General features: G+C 40.6%; 1 protein-coding gene across 2 annotated transcripts in view; it reads right to left on the minus strand.

The window, feature by feature from the left end:
* Window positions 1–20,856, minus strand: part of TUBGCP3 (tubulin gamma complex component 3) — a 79,212-nt gene that overhangs the window by 25,852 nt on the left and 32,504 nt on the right. Inside the window, exons 8-14 of one of the 2 annotated variants that reach the window (XM_073664385.1) lie at window positions 20,391–20,516; window positions 17,545–17,613; window positions 15,849–15,975; window positions 15,570–15,736; window positions 7,598–7,708; window positions 3,307–3,415; window positions 2,047–2,236 (exon numbers count right to left, since the gene is read on the minus strand). In XM_073664385.1, coding sequence (XP_073520486.1) covers window positions 2,047–2,236; window positions 3,307–3,415; window positions 7,598–7,708; window positions 15,570–15,736; window positions 15,849–15,975; window positions 17,545–17,613; window positions 20,391–20,516 — 899 coding nt within the window. Of the gene's footprint in view, window positions 1–2,046; window positions 2,237–3,306; window positions 3,416–7,597; window positions 7,709–15,569; window positions 15,737–15,848; window positions 15,982–17,544; window positions 17,614–20,390; window positions 20,517–20,856 lie in introns of both variants that reach the window. The other variant, XM_073664384.1, reaches the window with a different exon arrangement.

A 20,856-nucleotide genomic window follows, 5' to 3' on the forward strand; every position in this document is an offset into this window, starting at 1 on the left:
TATTTTACACATTATGCCCTCTATAAGGTCTTAAAAGACCTGTAGGAAAGGGCGGTGGCAATTCAACAAATGAATACATAATTTTTGTTGCCAATTTCCCGTTACTGGGGATAGTATACTAGCACCAAATATAGTCAAAATTCAGCCTCCTGCCTGCATATCAGAGCAGACTAGGTCTCCTAGGACCCAGCAGCTCCTGTTGCCTCCCTACACACTCTGCTCACATGACCCCAGGGTCCGGAGAAGGAAGCACTGACAGTGCTTCCTAATCTATATACACAAGCGCTGGTTCAACGTTGTATATACAGAGATAAAGAAGGGAAACATGGTAATAAACCATGTTAATCTTTGCTCTGGGAAGTTTAGCTGTGTTTGACAGTCGGCTTCCCTCCCCCACAGCTGCACAATCTGGTGCTGGCAGCTTACATTGCACTGATGTCTTAGGATGTCAGTGCAGGGCAAATGTGGACTGCCCGGATGTATAAAGTCTATGGGCAGTCCAAAAGTAGTTACTCATGGCCAAACATTTATAGTGGCTAAGTTCCATATATTAAGATATAGCTTGTTTAAAATGCATTTTGGGGTTTAAAGACTCCGTTTAATAAATTACAAGAATATTCAAGGATAAACTGATCAGTTTGGAATTGATACACTACTCTACATAACAATGTATGAATTCAAGTACTATTATACTTATTGGATGCAAACAGGATAAGAAATCTGAATTCAGGAGTAATGAAGTGTATCTATATCATGGATAGAATACATACAGTGGGTACGGAAAGTATTCAGACCCCTTTAAATTTTTCACTCTTTGCTACATTGCAGCCACTTGGTAAATTCAAAAAAGTTAATTTTTTTTTCTCATTAAAGTATACTCTGCACTCCATCTTAACTGAAAAAAACAGAAATGTAGAAATCTTTGCAAATTTATTAAAAAAGAAAAATGGAAATATCACATGGTCATAAGTATTCAAACCCTTTGCTCAGACACTCATATTTAAGTCACATGTTGTCCATTTCCTTGTGATCCTCCTTCAGATGTTTCTACTCCTTTATTGGAGGCCAGCTGTGTTTAATTAAACTGATAGGACTTGATTTGGAAAGGCACACACCTGTCTATATAAGACCTCACAGCTCACAGTGCTTGTCAGACCAAATGAGAATCATGAGCTCAAAAGGAACTGCCCAAGGAGCTCAGAGACAGAATTGTGGCAAGGCACAGATCTGGCCAAGGTTACAAAAGAATTTCTGCAGTACTCAAGGTTCCTAAGAGAACAGTGGCCTCCATAATCCTTAAATGGAAGAAGTTTGGGACCACCAAAAGTCTTCCTAGACCTGGCCGTCCAGCCAAACTGAGCAATCATGGGATAAGAGCCTTGGTGAGAGAGGTACAGAAGAACCCCAAGATCACTGTGGCTAAGCTAAACAGATGCAGTAAGGAGATGGGAGAAAGTTCCACAAAGTCAACTATCACTGCAGCCCTCCACCAGTCGGGCCTTTATGGCACAGTGGCCAGACGGAAGCTTCTCCTCAGTGCAAGACATATGAAAGCCTGCATAGAGTTTGCTCAAAAACACATGAAGGACTCCCAGACTATGAGAAATCAGATTTTCTGTTCTGATGAGACGAAGATAGAACTTTTTGGTGATCATTCTAAGCGGTATGTGTGTAGAAAACCAGGCACTGCTCATCACCTGCCCAATACAATCCCAACAGTGAAACATGGTGGCAGCATCATGCTATGGGGGTGTTTTTCAGCTGCAGGGACAGGAAGACTGGTTGCAATTGAAGGAAACATGAATGCGGCCAAGTACAGAGATATCAAGATGGGGTGCAGAGTGTACTTTAATGAGAAAAAAAGTGAACTTTTTAGAATTTACCAAATGGCTGCAATGAAACAAAGAGTGAAAAATTTAAAGGGGTCTGAATACTTTCCGTACCCACTGTAGATAGCTACATCTTAACGCAACTCTCGGTTATATTATGAAGAAATTATCTAATATTAGATACATAAAAACACACATTCCTATATAGAAAACTTACTTAAGTAAATCCATAAGATGGCGTATAAAATCTCCCTGCCCCAGCAGGAGGTAGCGCCTCATGGCCTGTAAGTGCTCCAGCAGATTGTAGCTCTTGTTAAGGACATCCAGCAGATATTTGCTTGTTTCAAAATATGCTGCATCGATTTTAGACTGGAACGCATTCTCTAAATCTGTGAATAGGTCTGCAGCTAAAGCACAGTTCAATAATATCGATTAATACAACAAGGCTGTCCCTCCTGGAGTGTTCGATAAACCGATTATATACCATAATTCTCCAAAATCTAAAAAAATGCAATCTGTATTGTGCTATATGTCAAAGTTCTACTGCTTTAAAGAGAATATCAGCTGATAAAGTTTATATGCTAATTTTTACTATAACCAAGGGGGTCATTAGCAGAGGCTCTTCGCTGGGGGCGTTAACTTTCATCCCATAAGATATTGACCAATCATAAGCAGGGAGCGTCATGCAAGGGAAGGAAAAAGGAATACGCCCCCAGAGAAAGCCAGAACAGACTTTTTCAGTGTGATAAAGTGAGAGACATGTTGTCCTCTCCAAGTCAGACGTTTCACTGCTGGCATCATCTTTAATTACAAGTGGGTGTGAAAATGATGGTGGAGGGGGTACTGATAGCTGGGCAGTGTGGTGAGTGGGAAGGGAGAAGAGCTGTCAGTGCCATGAGATGAGAGCTGCAGTGCGTCACATACACCCCTTTAGATGTGTGCTAGCTATCGGCAATATTCCTGGATGCTTGAGGTAACACAGGAATGAGTGTTTTTGCTGCATCTCCAGCCTTCTGAACTCAACATAAATCAAGTCAGTGATGTAAAAAAGCTCCAGTGGAAGCTGAGTGTATATGTCACGGACTTGATTTAAGTTGAGCTCACATGTCTGGTAACAAGGCAGAAACGCTCACTCCTGTGATAAAACAGTAAGGGAAATGCAGAAGCTGTGAGCCCCTGCCGTTTCATCTGTATACTCAATTTATCATAAGTAACTTATGCTTCAAAAATTAGATTTTTAGACTGCAGAAAGTAGAACTAAATTAAAGAAAATATGTTACTGTAGATTTAAAATCTGCTGAATAAATAAGCAGAGCCCTACTTTCACTATTTCCCCTTCCACAACTATTAGAAGGTGTTCTATTTATCTTAGCAGAGGTCACTCTAGATATATCATAATTCTATTTTGAGATATTACAAATCAACATTTTTACAATTTTAGAAACCCTAAGCTGCTGCTCTTCTATTTTTAACCTACCATCTTTGGGGGCCTCAGGAGTTTCAGTCATTGCCATCATCCTAGCAGTTGGCGTTTGATCATGGCACACCTGATGTAGAAAGTTAATGGATTTCCCAATCAAAAGAACCTGAGAAAATAAATCATTGATGAGTTAAGCATGCTGTAAAACTACCAAAATCAGTTTATTGAAAGCTCAGGTAGGATTGTATCAGTTTGTTTCACCTGCCTCCGAAAATATCCTCAGTTCTTGCAAATAATGCATATGTATGTGTACCCCATTGATGGTTTGCTTAGACTCAAGTTATATGTCACCAGAAACTCGTCCACTGACTGCATCTGATACGGTCTGCTGCAGTGGAACTCGGCAATCAGAGTGCATAGCGAATGCACCCAGGTACCTGATAAGCAGTCCCATTTCATAGAGAGCCAGAGGGTAAAGCATGATAACATGCATGTGTAAGAGGAGCAAAGTAGCTCTAACTGACAGGCATAGTCGCGGTTGGGATAAAAGAAAACTGTGAGAACAGACTACACAGACACAAACATTTCAATTTATTTAAAACACATTGGGGAGAGGGAATTTGTCCAGGCTGAACCTACAGCCTGTTAGAGCAAGGTGAGCCTAATTTATTAAAAGTTGCAAGCTAACAAAATGTGTCTCATCTTTGATCTGCTGGAGCGACAGAACATGAAACCTAGGGCAGTCCTGAGCGGATTTAGATTTCAGCAACAAGGTGCGCCGGTTTTCTGGTGTATATTATAGTAGATTTGTTGCACTGCAGTAGTCCGCCTTTTTCCAAGCACACCTACTCATTGAAAGCACCTGGGCAGTCACAAAAAACAAACACTCTCCCCAATGATTCTAGTCCCTTCTAACAAGAAAGCACATTTTACGCAATGCAAAAAAATAATGTACAATAAAAGAATCGAAGTAGCAGATTGAAAAACAAAGAAAACTCTGAAACATTATTGGAGTAATAGAAAGGCAAAAAAACATATAGATATATATATATATATCTATATATATATATATATATATATCTATACATATATATATATATATATATATTCACACACACACATACATATATATACCCATGCACACAGTGTTATATATATATATATATATACACACCATATTTTTCGCTTTATAAGACGCACTTTTTTCCCCCTCAGACTGTGCAGTGGGCTGTGGATTGTGCCGGCGGGATCGGTGAGTGATGGCGGCTGGAGCGATGGGCAGTGAGTGATGGCGGCGGGAGCGGCGGGCAGTGAGTGATGGCGGCGGGAGCGGCAGGCAGTGAGTGATGGCGGCGGGAGCGGCAGGCAGTGAGTGTAGGCAGCGGGAGCGATGGGCCGTGACTGATGGCGGGAGGTGAGTGTTGGCTGCGGGAGCGGTGAGTGATGGCGGTGGGAGCGATGGGCAGTGAGTGGTGAGTGATGGCGGCGGGAGCTATGGGCCATGAGTGATGGCGGTAGGTGATGGATGCGGGAGCGGTGGGCAGTGAGTGATGGCGGCGGGAGTGGTGGGCGGTGAGTGATGGCGGCGGGAGTGGTGGGCGGTGAGTGATGGCGGCGGGCGGTGAGTGACTGTTAATACTTCAGTGCAGTCAGGGATCTCCTTTAAAGGCAGATGAAAGAGAGGATAGTGATTCTCCTCCCCCTCTGCAGGGCTGGATACTGATTGGTGGAGGGAGCTTCTGCTGAGCTGCCTCCACCAATCAGTGATCCCTTGTACAAAAGGTCCTGTCAGTTTACAAGCAGCAGATCTTTAGGCTAAGTGAGCAGACACTGAAGGGGAGGTACAATATAGCTACAATACCAACGGGTGTATTCTGAAGGATGATGGGGATTGTAGTCATATTTGGTATAATCACTTTAGGGAGGGACTGTAATGTTTATTTTAAATGTGACTACCACGTCCCTCATCTTTCAGAATACACCCATGAGTACTTGGGTGTATTTTTAATGATGAGGAGAGTGGTAGTCAAAATATGACTACCATCCCCCATCATCCTTTAGAATTCACTCATATATACAGTACGTGGGTGTATTCCTAAGAATGAGAGGGGTGGTAGTCAAACGGACTGTACTGTACAGTAATTAGTCAAAATGTTTCCTGTATTTTAATATGACAATAACCCCAGTCATCCTTAAGAATGCATCCAGGCCATGCAGTACATACGGTAGGCGCATTCTTAAGGATGATGGGGGCTGTAGTTACATTAAATATACCGTAAACACTGCCCAAGCACTATATCCCCCATAACAGTGCGTCACCCACACATCGCCCATAACAGTGCGTCACCCACACATCCCCCATAACAGGGCGTCACCCACACATCCCCCATAACAGTGCGTCACCCACACATCCCCCATAACAGAGCGTCACCCACACATCCCCCATAACAGAGCGTCACCCACACATCCCCCATAACAGGGCGTCACCCACACATCCCCCATAACAGGGCGTCACCCAGACATCCCCCATAACAGGGCGTCACCCACACATCCACCCCCAACAGTGCGTCATCCACAGATCCCTCACCCAACAGTACGTCATCCACAGATCCCCCCATAAGTGTGTCACCCACAGATCCTCCATAACAGTGCGTCACCCACAGATCCTCCCATAACAGTGCGTCACCCACAGATCCTCCCATAACAGTGCGTCACCCACAGATCCTCCCATAACAGTGCGTCACCCACAGATCCTCCCATAACAGTGCGTCACCCACAGATCCTCCCATAATAGTATCATCCACAGATCCCACGTAACAGTGAGTCATCCACAGATCCCACGTAACAGTGAGTCATCCACAGATCCCACATAACAGCACAATATCCAAAGATCCCCCACAACAGTGTGTGCTCCACAGAACCCCCCCATAACAGTGCGTCACCCACAGATCCCCCCCATAAGTGCGTCACCCACAGATCCCCCCACAACAGTGAGTCACCCACAGATCCCCCCACAACAGTGAGTCACCCACAGATTCCCCCACAACAGTGCGTCACCCACAGATCCCCCAACAACAGTGCGTCACCCACAGATCCCCCCACAAGTGCGTCACCCACAGATCCCTCATAACAGTGCGTCATCCACAGATCCCCCATAACAGTGCGTCATCCAGATTCCCCCATAATAGTGCGTCACCCACAGATCCCCCCACAACAGTGCGTCATCCACAGATCCCCATAACAGTGCGTCACCCACAGATCCCCCATAACAGTGAGTCACCCACAGATCCCCTATAATAGTGCATCACCCACAGATCCCCCATAACAGTGCGTCACCCACAGATCGCCCCCGTAACAGTGCGTCATCCAGATTCCCCCATAATAGTGCGTCACCCACAGATCCCCCCACAACAGTGCGTCATCCACAGATCCCCATAACAGTGTGTCACCCACAGATCCCCCCCGTAACAGTGCGTCATCCACAGATCCCCCATAACAGTGCGTCACCCACAGATCGCCCCCGTAACAGTGCGTCATACAGATTCCCCCATAATAGTGCGTCACCCACAGATCCCCCCACAACAGTGTGTCACCCACAGATCCCCCATAACAGTGCGTCATCCACAGATCCCCCATAACAGTGCGTCATCCACAGATCCCCATAACAGTGTGTCACCCACAGATCCCCCCCGTAACAGTGCGTCATCCACAGATCCCCCATAACAGTGCGTCACCCACAGATCCTCCCATAACAGTGCGTCATCCACAGATCCCCCATAACAGTGCGTCACCCACAGATCGCCCCCGTAACAGTGCGTCATACAGATTCCCCCATAATAGTGCGTCACCCACAGATCCCCCCACAACAGTGTGTCACCCACAGATCCCCCATAACAGTGCGTCATCCACAGATCCCCCATAACAGTGCGTCATCCACAGATCCCCATAACAGTGTGTCACCCACAGATCCCCTTCATAACAGTGTGTCACCCACAGATTTTTTTTTTTTCTCCTCTAAAACCTAGGTGTGTCTTATAAAGTGAAAAATACGGTATATATTTTACACACACGCATATTATATATATATATATATATATATATATATATATATATATATATACATACATACACACACACACACACACACACACACACACACACACACACACACACACACACACACACGTGTGAATTTGGTGGAATGTGGGGAGGCAAAAACCATAAAAACCATACATTACGATGGTCGTTATGACCCAAAATGATTTCACAGTAAAGTGAATTTATCTGTACTAATGCAATTAAAAAAATACTTTCAACAGCAGCAAGTATGAACATACATGCAATTTACCTTTCTAGATTGATCCATAGTGATGAAAGATGGAATCATAGATTTTCTTAGACTATATTTGTCATGCCAAAGTCTGTCAGTTTTTACTGTAGGGTCTGAAGCTACAAAAAACTATAAGACAACATATGGTCAGTACAGTCCTTTGCTTTACTATTATGCACAGACGCACAACATAACACAGCAGGGTTCTGCTTTCAGTCACTGTTTTCATTTTACATAGAGCTGGGTGAATTAGGAGACCAAGCACCAACATCATTGGAGAGGCACAGATATGCCAGGCAAGTACAAGGTGTTTATATTTTAGATTGGAACATGTAGTTAAGAAGATGCTGTCAGACTAGTGGACAACCATTTTAAGGCCTAACTTTCATTAACTCTTTACGGAAACAAATGGAAAAAATGCAGCAATTCTTCAATTGCTTTTTAACCATTTACATTTTACAATAGTCATATAACACAACAAAAGTGAGAACTTTAAGGGCAGTACTTGCAAATGCAGGACCTTCATATCCTTTACTGTGGGTGGGCAGCACCCTTTGAGGATGGCATCTGCAGTTATTACCCTCATGGCGATGTACTGCCTCTTTCACATGCGCAGTAAGTTCATTCTAATTACTAATTGTGCGACAGCAGTGTGCAGATTGGTCTTCATAAGTTTAAATAAGCTGGGCTGTTCACTTTCCCATCAACCCTTGACGAAGCTGGGTGCGAAACGCGCGTCAGGTGCGGTTATTTTTCTGACTAGCGAGTTCATTTATGTCACTGTACATTTCAACTTATCACTTACTCTCATTTGACATCCTTTATCTATACTTTGATTTGGACCTAGATTTTATTTTAGGTATTCATTTGTAATGACTGTATTTTACCTTAAATATTGTCTTATGCCTTGATTTACACATTTGCTTGAATTCAATATCTCCCAGTTGTATACATTCTTGTCTCATCTCTATTTACCATTTTAAATATTGCACAATAAAATGATAAACTTTTACTCTTCATATTATTGTGCAGCGCACTGCGTTCATATAGGTTTTTCTTATTCATACAACACAACAAAAGTGAGAATTTTAATTTGTGGGGAAGATTACTGCAATATTCAATTATATATAAAAAAAAAAGTTTGTTTTTTTACTTTTCTATAATATATACATTGGTTAAATACAAATCATTTGTTATAGAGAGCCACACATTTAACATGTTTTCGTTTAGCTGAGCTATACAAAGGCTTATTTTAATGTAATAAATTTAAAAAAAATAACAGCAATTGTTTTTCAAATTGTCAAATTTATAGATTTTTTGTGGTTTACCATTTTTACACACACACAAAAAAAAATCACTTTTAGCAATAAAACACATTTTTTGGATTGCTTTACGCCGAGACCTATCATTTTTTTTCTTATTTTCATGGTTTGATTTTTGAGGGTCAAAATTACTTTATGTTACACAAGACTTTCTGATCACAATTTATTCCATTTTTTGGGTATGAGCAAAATAACAGCAATAGTGCCACTTTTTTTGTATTGTTTTATGGCATGGCACCTGGAAGAACCACTTTCAAGCATTGCCCAATGCAACGTTAATAATGTGTGTTGCTGCCTGTTCAACTCTCTACTGTATACCCAATAAATGGGATTCCGACGTTCCACCAATAAGGCATATGAAACTTTGGATCTTGTTTGTTCTACTTTCTGGCGGTGTAGTCTACTATGCGATTGTATTCAGCTAAAAAGACAGACAACATCATAAAGAAGATCAAATGGAGTGTAAAGTTTCAGAGGTTGGACACAGTTTGCTTTATATGGCTCTGTAGGGACAATGTCGCAATACTCTGTTTTTTGGGGGGTATTTATACAACAAATTTACCCCCAACAAAATGCCAATTGGGCTGCAAAACGCAATGTGAATGTTTTCTAAAACTGCCAAGAACCAGAAAAAAACTCAACATGCCAGAGCAGATTTTTCACAGATATTTAACTATGGTTGGCGTTCGCCACACTTTTCTGTGTCAGATGTCTATGACAGGCCATGTTTGTTGTAGGATTTTGTATTTGGCAGACATACACAGGTTCTGTATTTTGCCAGTCAAATATGCAATGCAATTTAGAAGGTTAAAGTTTATCTTTATTCATTTTTTTTTTTCAAATTGTGAATTTGCTTGAAGTTTTTCCTAAGGATGAAACTTCTAAAACGTAACCACTGAAGTGATCAAGGCTGCAACGCAAGGGACAGCCGCAGCAGCGGTTTGTGCAGCCTATATCAGTAGGACCGCTGAGGCTGAGCCCAGTGTATGGCTGCAACTGCTAAGGGGGCTATAGTTGTGACGTCACCATTACAGCCAGTTAATAAAAATCCAAGGAGAGGTGGAGAAGCAGTCCTGGCTACAGTTTTGACATCACCTTTACAGCCTATTAAAAATCTGGACTTTAAGAGTGTGAGTATTGGCGTTATCTAATTTCCGTTTGCAACATTGTAATGAAGTTTTTGTTTTTTAAGACTGAGTGTCTACCAAAAAAAAAGACCCCCAAAGAACTGACACGTCCAATTTTAGACATCAAAATCATACATTGGAGTCTATGGTTCCGTGAAGAACTCCGCACACTGATACCATTCTAGTTGCATCCTAATGCGGTTTGTTTTTTGACCCAACTGAAGAAGCTTGAGAAACCGCCATTATTATTATTTTTTTTATTTTTTTTTGCATACAAGACAGATTGATAAAACACTGGTAGTAAAAGCTGGCACAATAAAAGAAAAGAAAAAATCTCATCTAGAAAAACAAAACAAAAGTCTGCTTATTCCACGTATGAGGAGAAAAAAAAAAAAAAGATCAGGGACGTCTAAAATGTAGCCGAAAATTAGCACTTTCCATTTGCACGCACTGCCACTACACATGGAAAGTATTACTGCTAAAAAATGCTATAAAAATAAAAAATTGTCATATGAAAAAGAAACATTAAAAGTATGGAATTAATTACATTCTGGCAACAAAGTACGAGCGCAGAGAAATCACAAAGAAACAACCATGAAGAGGAAAAAAAATATGGTCTTATCTAAAAAAAAAAAAAAAGAACAAAAGCAATCAAGGTTATTATACGCCGAGGTACTGATGCATTTCCTGTTCAAGGCTGTATGATTTTCATCGTGACATGCAGAAAAATTCAAGAGCAAAAAAGATAATTGTACTATGATTTTTCATTAATTATTGGGTAAATGCCAAGGACAAGCAAGTAAAATGTAAATAGCAGTCATTTTCACATGTTGTTGTCAGCTATTAAATACCAAAAATGGCCTTACTGCTTGACATGATTATGGGAAATCATTTACGCCTCAGCAGATATTTATCCAGCTCATGCATGCGAAATCTGCTGTTCTATTCTCAAAGAAACTGTCTGCCTCGTACTTACAGCTAAATAAGATACGAAGTGAAATCTACCTTCCCTACATTGAAAGGATTCCAAGTGGAACAAGCTATTATAGTAAAGTAGAAAACACTGCTTTTTCAGGATTTGTTGCACTATACTATTCAGAATACGTTCTAATAACCTCTTCTCCTAAGGACCCTTTGGAAAATGAAGACTGAATGGCTGCTATGTGTAACTTTTCCTTTATACTAGTTATAATAGTTCTCACGTCACGCACAAGTGTTCCCATGGATCTGTTTTAACATGAATCCATATTAAAATGGGAAAATCGAGTGATCTCTCGACTTTGAACAAGGCATGGTTTTGAGTGTTAGATTATCTGGGGAAGGGTCTTCTCATTTCTCATGCCACATTGACCAGAGTATATAGAGAATGGTGTGATTGAGGAAAAACATCCATGGACAGGTAATCCTTTAGACAACTCAGACAAAAGTAGTCAGAGGAGAACGTCAGAATTGTTGTGATGAAGATGTAGTGCACAGACAAGCACATTGCAGCCGAATACAACACTAGTGCTACTACTACTCTGTGCCAATGCACAACTCGTCCGTCAGCACGGATAGGCTACAACAGCAGATCATCAGTTTGAGTGACATTAATGTCTAATGGGAAACAAATGCATGACTCCAGTGTAAAAACAAAACAGCACAAACTTATGTCACTGAGCAGTGGAAAATCACTGTCTAATCCGATTAATCTAGTATTCTGTTGCAACATGTTGATGGAAAGATCGAAATCATGACTGAGCAGCCCAATTCGATGACTTTTTTTTTATCAGGTGTGAACAGTTCAGCCTGGTGGAGGTAAAGAAATGGTGTTTTCTAAGGACTGTTTCAGATGTCCGTGATAATCGGTCTGATGTCAGATCGTAATGTGTGGCCAGCCCATGCACCTCCTGACCAGAGTGTGACAGCTTTATATATTTCTATGAAGCTGTCACAGTCGGGTCAGGAGAGGTGCAGCTAGCCCAAGCATTGTGATCCAACATCGGAGAGATTATCACGGACATCTGAAACAGACCTTAGGTCCGCTGACATCTACTAAGAGATGAGCGAATTGATTCACAGGACCGTGAACCAGCGGTCAGGTCAGTATTCCATGGTTGCTGAGTGGTAGCCCTTTGGGAGCATCTCTGGCTCCTCTTTTCATTAGCCGGCATGGTGTGCTGTACACACATCGGACCAAACATGCAGATGAAAAGACGAGTCGCGGCTCCTGCCAGATAGAAGGCGTTTCACAGTGCTCCTGTCCAGGGACCATGGTATACTGACCTGACCACTGCTTTCCTTGTCTTTACAGTCCCCATATCTAAATCTCTGGTAAACAGACTGTTCAGAACCTACAAATACCTCCTTCTAAATTTACCACAACCATGAGAAACCTTCTTGTCCACATGGGCCAATATTCCTACAGAATGATATAAACACCTAGTGGTTAGTATGCCACGATTGCTGCAGCGCTGAAGGTCAAAAAGTCCAATGCAGTAACACATGGGTGTCTCTAGTACAGGGGCCAATCAGTGTATACATTTATTTTTTAGAATTTGGAAAAGTTTTTTATAACATTTAAAAAATGTTATTTATTTTTGCATTTTTTTGCGAGAACCTCATGGATTTGCATGCAGAAAATCCACAGTAGCATAATACAGTAGCAGCAAAGTTAATGAGATGAGATCTCCCACCTCAACTACTGCAACCTCTTGCTCTGTGGCCTCCCTTCTAACACTCCCGCACCCCTCCAATCTATCCTAAACTCTGCTGCCTGACTAATTCACCTGTCCCCCTGCTATTCCCCGGCCTCTCCTCTCCGTCAATCCCTTCACTGGCTCCCCATTGCTCAGAGACTCCAGTTCAAAACCTTAACCATGGCATACAAAGCCATCTACAACCTAGTCTCCCGGTACTTACCTACAGGCAACCTCCGATCTTCACACGATCTCCTTCTTTACTCCCCTCTTATCTCCTCCTCCCACAATCGCATGCAAGATTTCTCAAGTGCATCCCCCTTACTCTGGAACTCTCTACCCCAACACATGGTGTATGAAAGCAGTTCTAGCTCGTGCACACTCCAGTGTGATTCGCTGCCAAAGCTACACAGGACATGAAGTCTAAAAAAAGCTGAAATACAGTTCGTCGCAGTACAGAATAGAAGCATCTATGAAAACCTATGAGCACATTTAATTGAATAGAAATCTAGTTACATTGCGTTTCCATGGTAACTGGGTCTTGACTTCCCACCCATTCACAATCAATCTGTGAATAATCCTTAGGGGCACATAGGGTCCACGTACATTTGGGGACTTTTCTGCCTTGCCATTTCTCCAAGGCTCAGAGTATCATCTTAAGACAGTGTCCTATATGTGCACCATTACAGTGATTTTCTAATGGCAGGCAACATCTTTCAAGAAAAGTAACATCTACATTTATTAACATGGCACAAGTGGAATGATAAATTTATCACAAAGTGACCTGTTCCATTATCATACTATCAGTGCATGAAAGAGTACCTGTCCAGCAGGTTTATAGACCCCCAAAATAACGTCATCTATGTAAAGTCCCTGTTAACAGGATTACGTTCATACCTTTGTTTTATAAGTCTGTGTCTCCATATTATAGAAGTGCATCAAATAGGTTTTCAGTGAATGAGCCGCAAGTGTATGGAATTGGTTTCACCTCCCCTTTCCCCATCTACCCTTGGCCTCCTGTCAGTGACTAATGGGTCACTTTTCTCTGTGACCTGGTTCCCCTGCCAAAAATCTTGCATAAGAGCATTTAGAGAAGCACTCCTCCTCCCATCAAAATTGTTATCCTCTTAATATATTGTGGTTATCAGATCATATAGCACTGTGTACTTACAATTAATCCTTATGCCTTTCTAACCAGCTAATTCTTCTCTTTTCCATTAGGGCTGAGACATCACGTGAATAATAACTGACTATCTGAATCCTTCTAAGTCTATGTAGAAACAGGAGGTCAATTTTCCCTGTATGACTCATCAGTCACTGCAAAAGTCAATGGGAGTGAGGAGAGGCGAAGCACCTGGGAAAGGAGTTGGAGAGGAATGATTTCTGCAGGGACAAGAAACTTCCTGTTTCTACATAGAGCAGAGAAAAGAGAACATTTAGCTGGATAGAAAGGCAAAATGAGCAATTGTCAGTTCATAGTGCTATATAATATAATGATTGCAATAAATTAAGAGGATAAAAACTTTGATGGGAAGAGTGCTTCTTTAATTCCCAGTCAGATCAATAGCCAGACTCTCAAACGTTAACAGGACCCTAATGTGCATGAGACGCCCCCTGGAATGATGGCCCTTGTGCAAGATCTTGGGAGGGCAAGTTACATAAAAAAGTGACCTGTCAGTGACAAAGACCGGCAGCAGAGAGGAGGGAGTGGAAGTTGGAGAGGCTGGAGTGCTGCAAGTGCAGGGCCAAACAGAGTGCACTTGTGGCTCATTTGAATAAACATTTGCCTATGAATTTCTATAAAACAGACACAGAGTTAGAAGACAAAAGTATGGGTGTAATCAACATAAATAGATGTGATATAGTGATAAAAAGATGTGGAGGTGTCAATGTCACCAACACTGGTGGCCTACAGCGGTGCTTCTTTCTTGGTGCTCTAAGGTAGAAGAAGGGGTAATGATTTAGTCCAAATTGGTAGATACCAGTTGATTTAGTGTACAGAAAGTGGTTCTCCTGAAGAAGTCAGCTGGACTCTGAAACGCATTGAGAATAAACCGAATGCTTAGCATTTTTACGTCTAAGGATGTCGAAATTTCTTTCATATTCATGTTTGAACTTCCAACCAGCGGAGCAGCAACAGCTGGAAATTCTATCAAACCTTCATAAGAGCTGTGCTTTCTCACAACTCAATCAGGTGAGCAAAATACCGCACCTTACTAGCGCCTCTATCTGGATAATGCCCTATGTGCAGTTTTCAGCCGTCCTGCTCCATCAAAAAGATGCAACAGAAAGCAATTAAAACATTGTATGTTACCCACCGTGTTACCAATAAAAAGCTCACCACACAAAAAAACTAGCCCTCTCACAGTTCCATCAACAGAAAAATTAAAAAACTAAGAGCCATAGAAAATAGCAATACAAACCATTATTTTATTTTTATTTTTTTTATAAAATTTAGAATTTTTTTTCCACACTTAAAAAGAAAAATATATATGATTAGAATCATCATAATGGTACTGACCTGGAGAATCATAACAGGTCATTTTTACAGCATGTAAGCTGTAAAACCAGAAAAAAAAATGGTGGAAATGAAATATTTTTGTCATCACATGAAGAATTGTGTTCTCATTTCCCTGTACGTTACATGGAAAATAAATGGAGTCATTCAAAACTACAACTCCTCCCGCAAAAAACCAAGTCCAAAAATAAAAAATGGCTGCAGCGAAAAAGAGCTCATACTTTACCTACATTGTCAGAAGTCATAGGAAAATATCAAATTGCTAAAAACAAAGAAGTCACTCAAACATTTTAAATTCATTTATTTAAAGAATATAGTCAGATTCTGCACACACATTTACTTTACCTCATGGTAAGTATCCTCCAACTCTCCATCATATATCCAGCGGTAAAGGAAATTCAGGATGGGATGGGAAACTAAGCCAAGAATGTGCTGCACCAAAGATCGCATGTACGGATCGCCAGTTTTAGTGTAGGCATGGACTGCAGATGCCAGCTCCCCTCCCTTTCTTCCTATAAAAATAATAATAAAAAATAATATTGTTCATTGGGTCTTAAAAAATAATTATCGAATTAAAACTCTCCTGAATAAAAAGTACAGTGGCATCATGCAATTTCATCTTACCTTGACAGTGATCAACAAGTGCTGCAAGAGTCTTCAATCTGATCTTGGGATCATAGGTCCACACCAGTAATCGTCTAAGAGTAAGGCTAGTTTCCAGCCCTAAATTCACACCCTGGTCATCTTCCACCTGCAACTTGATTTTAAAAGAGTAGATTCTCAAATAATTACAGGCAACATGGAAGATGCAAAGTTATTGGAAGCTTTAATCATAAACGGTATATGATGCTGAACTGGTGAATCGCGGGTTAGAACAGAATAATATAGTACAAAATACCTCCCCCAAAAACTATTCAGAAAGAAATGCAAAAAAGTAAATCTTAGGTGTGTACACTTATACTGGAAGTATTTGGTGTTCTATTTGGCCTTTTTCACACGTCAGTATCTCCAGTACGAGTGGTGACAGTTTCTACATACCGGAGACACTGACACACGCAGACCCATTCAAATCTATGGGTCTGCGCACATCTCAGTGTGTCTACGCGGACCCTGTGATCAACACGGAGACAAGTCGTTTTTTTTTTTTGCAAATATACAGTCCGCATAACGTACCACACGCATGACATCCGTGTGACACGTACCGTAGCCTGGGAATCAGCGATACAGTTAGCGCTGTTCCCAAGCGCCAGTGCTGAACGCTACCCTCATCATGGTTCCCTGCCGGCGCTGCGTTCAACACCAGCAGGGACCATGATGAGGGTAGTATTGTCTTCTCCCGTAGTGTCCACACCTGTGAAAATTAGAATAAAAAAATAAAATACATATACTCACCTCTCCTAGGTGTCCCACGCTCTAGCTATGCAACTGCTGCTGCCAAGGAGCCGGGGAGAATGACCAGCTCTGGAGCTGCGCTCAGTGAGTGACAAGACACCGCTACGGTGTCAGTGGGTTCAGTAGATAAATGAAACAAATTACAAAAATAGATTTAGGCATGGGGATTTTAGTAATACCATTATTAGAATCAGAAGAGTAATACAAAATATAAAACTAATTAAAAAATTATAAAGGGGTTCATTTTTAATTGTAATAGTGCAGCAACAATAAAAATGGTAATAATACATTTGCGAGGCCTAGTCCCAGTAAGTTAGTGTAGTGAGTACAATTGGGGGAGAAAGGTTGAACTGGATGGACCTAGGTTTTTATTCAACCTACGTTACTATAAAGCGCAAAGCTGACAAATAGATTTTTTATTTTTTCTGGATACCTTGTTAAAAAATCATGACAAACAATATTTTTTGGAAAACCAGACTAAATCATTATGATTATCAGTACGGATGAGCGGACACGTGGATGTTCGTGTTTGACCGAACCTTTAGTCCAAAGTTCAGTTCAGGTACCAGAACTCTACCTGAACTCCATAGAAGTCCATGAGGACCCGAACTTTGGTGCTGTAAAATGGTCATAGTAAGGGCTAGGGACCTGCCAAAGGAAGCAGAGTACCGCCACAGAGAGTCTCTCCCTCTTTTTTTTTTATGGACAGGGCAAAAAAAAAATGCAGGCGGCCCTGAAATTTCTGGAACGTTGGCAACCCTGATACAGCGCTGTGCAAGAAAGCAAAATAAAAATCCTATACTTCTACAGGAAAACAATATTCTGCGAGCAAATATATAAGGCCCAACCTTGAACCTAATGAAATAATATTGTGTAATGCAGATACATTGTGCATACATTGTGTATGTTCTTTCTTTATATTTATTACCTGAGAGTGCAGAACAGAGAGAAGCCGGTAATACTCCTTTAGCTCCTGATGCAAAGCAGCGCAAAAACTCTGTTGAAAGAAGCAAAGCATTATATGAGCGTTGGCCGGCCAACCTGACATATCGCTGACAGCCAGTTACACGAGTAAAAAGAGAAGTATGAACCAACGAAACACCGCACCACTAACGAGGAGATAAATGTCAGACATCAGATCCCCGAATGTTAGGGCTCAATCACATGACGGTATTTTCAGTCTGAGTGATGTCCGCGAAAAAAACAGACAGCACTCAGACCAATGTTATTTCATTGGGCAGTGCAGAAGAGTGTTCTTTTTCACTGATCAAATATGTGAATTTAAAAAAATAAATAAATCAAAACATGCACTAGTTTCTTCTGTAAATTGGATGCGACTCACCCATTCACGGCAAAAAACAAAATCAGATGTCATACAGAGCCACAGAACAGCATCCGATTATTACGGATACATTGCAGTTTTGTAACGTAGAAAACTGTAAATGATAATAGCTGCGGCTATAAAAAAAAAATAATTGCACACAGATGACAATTGAGGAAAAAATCCTCTGCGTTTTATAGATGAAACTCTAACCAATTTTTTATAGGCTCGTGTGAACCTACCCTTAAATTGAGCAAGTCAAAGTTATAGAGCCTCGGTTGCGGTTGTACTATCAGGCTTGTCTGAAGGTGTAGTAATGATTTTTTTGCCCCTTGAATAACTGGGCAACACGAGCAAACTCATGTTAACCCTTTAATGATCAGGGTGACCAGCCAATTTTTCCCCATTTTTGCATCTCCCCTTTTAAGCAGCCATAACTTTTAGATTTTTTCACTTAGGTTGCAGTATGAGACTTTATTTTATGGAAAACAAGTATTTTTTTAGCGCTGTTTAAAGGTAAATATAAATTACTCTGTCATACTTATCTTTTTTTTTTTGGTTCTTTACTGTTCACATTTCATACCACTTATCCTCTAAAGAAATCTTCAGGTTAGTATGGTCAGGTGGATACTTTTATGTGTATTTTTTGTTTTGTTTTATAAATGTAATAAGCTGTGTTTAGAAAAATAAATTCTTTTTTTGAGTTGGTGACTTAATTCTACTTTTTGCTGATGTTTTATACATACATTGCACATAATTGTTTTTTAACATAATTTGCCCCATAAGAGATAATAAAAGATCGCTTGGGAATATTTTTCCCCCCATATCTGTGCATTTTCCCCACTGTAACTGGGGGTTATCCACTGGAAGCCCAGTTACAGGGTAAAGCAGCCTACTACAGTGGCAAATCACTGGCAGAGCTGATGTGGGTCTGCTAAGAACCACCAGCTATACTATGCTAGGCAGACACCTAACAATCATGTGATTGCCAGGTCCAACAGAAACATTGGCACTACCGATGCTCCAATTTATTACATAGAGCGACCAGCTCCTTCTAGAATGCCGGAGCTATGACCCTATGTCATATATCTATAATAAGACCGGTGGGAAAAGGAATAAAAATTCATGACCAAGCGCTGTAAATTTACAGTGCATAATGGTTATCAGATTCACATTTTTATCTTTAGAAAAAAATACATGTATATATAAATTTATATAAAAAAAACATCTTAGACCGAATGAGGCTTGTGCACTTCCTTTAAGCCTTCCCAAAAAAGGTTGTACATGTGCGTCATGCGCGTTTGAAGATTGATGCAAGTAGTTTTATTATGCGTTTCTAGGTCTGTAGTTCGTATTTGAAGAAGGACTTGGTTTGAGCCAGAAAAGCATAATATAACTAACTTTTATCAGCCTTGTAGTGTGGAACCGCTCTTCTGCAGGAGAATGGTCATCTTCAAATGCCTATCCTCTATTCTATTATCTATTGTATCAGAAGAAGGGAGCCCTCTACCTGCTGGCGGACAGCAGCGGCTGACTCTAACACAGGCTTTTATTGGAGATGTGACAATCGCAACTCCATCAGGTGAACACATTATCTAACCTACCACCCCCAACGTATCATACAAAATCACCCTATGAGCGCTTGTCTTTTTCCTTTCCATGAATGATGGGATGTAACTTACCACACCAGGAAGTACACATTAACATAATAATATTAATATATATATATATAATTTTTTTTTTTTTTGTAAATTATTTTAATTTACTGGGATAACGTCTTTTGTGTTTTCATTGGCTGTAAGCCATAATCATCAACATTAACAGAAATAAACACTTGAAATAGATCACTCTGTGTGTAATGACTCTATATAATATATGAGTTTCACTTTTTGTATTGAAGAACTGAAATAAATGAACTTTTTGATGATATTCTAATTTAGTGAGATGCACTTGTAACATGCTAAGTTAAGGGGAAATTTTCCCAGGTTTTTGCTTCCACGTTTGAGAGCAGAATGAGTTAGGGGCAGAGACCCTGATTCCAGGGACGTATCACTTATTGGGCAGCTTGCTGCAATTGAGATAAATCACTGATTTTTCTACTGCAGAGCTACCAGTTTTCAGACACTGAGCTCTGTATAACCTCGTCCACACCATTAATTGGTCAGCTTTCTGTGTACCCTGTGCATAGGCAAAAAGCTGCCGATCAGTGCTGGGGCAGGGTTATACAGAACTTATGAATATGGAGAACTACATGGCAGCAGGTTTACTAGTCCTCGAAGTCATAATCTCCTTCTGATAAAGCTGTGATTTTTTTTAAAGATCTACAGCAATCAGCCCAGCGACACATCACTGGAATTAGGATCTCCGTCTCTGCATTATGCTGCTCTCTGATTAGGTAGTAAAAACCTAGTGCCACATTCCCTTTAATGCTAAATAAAGAAAATGTATCATACCTGTCCAACGAGTCCGAACGCTCGATCTAAGCTCCTTTGATCGGTATATTTTCTTACTTTATTATGAAGCCATCCTAACTCTGCGAGTCTGCCAGTAGTATCCTTTAGAGACTTAGACAGTGCCACCTGAGGTGCAAAGAAGTGAAATATATATAAAAAACATACATGAAATATATGGTTCGTTTTAAAATTCCCGCTGTACTTTTTACTAGCATGCTTTTGATGTACAGTATAAACTTTGCTTTTTTTTTCTTTGAGGAGGGGAGGTATTCTGGTATTTTTATTCATTTATTTTTCTTCAGCCCTAGTGGGATAATTAATATCTTATTACTTTGGAACGCTACAAACAGCTATACTACATTTTTTTAATTGTCTATTTATTTTATGTAACAAATGTAATTTATTTTGCAAAAACAAGTTGACTTTTTTTTTACAGTATTGCTAGTAAATACAAAGAAATACTTGT

This window comes from Phyllobates terribilis, unplaced genomic scaffold (assembly GCF_046119375.1).
Source record: "Phyllobates terribilis strain yellow unplaced genomic scaffold, ASM4611937v1 Scaffold_2__4_contigs__length_985480577, whole genome shotgun sequence".
NCBI classification, from domain to species: Eukaryota; Metazoa; Chordata; class Amphibia; order Anura; family Dendrobatidae; genus Phyllobates; species Phyllobates terribilis.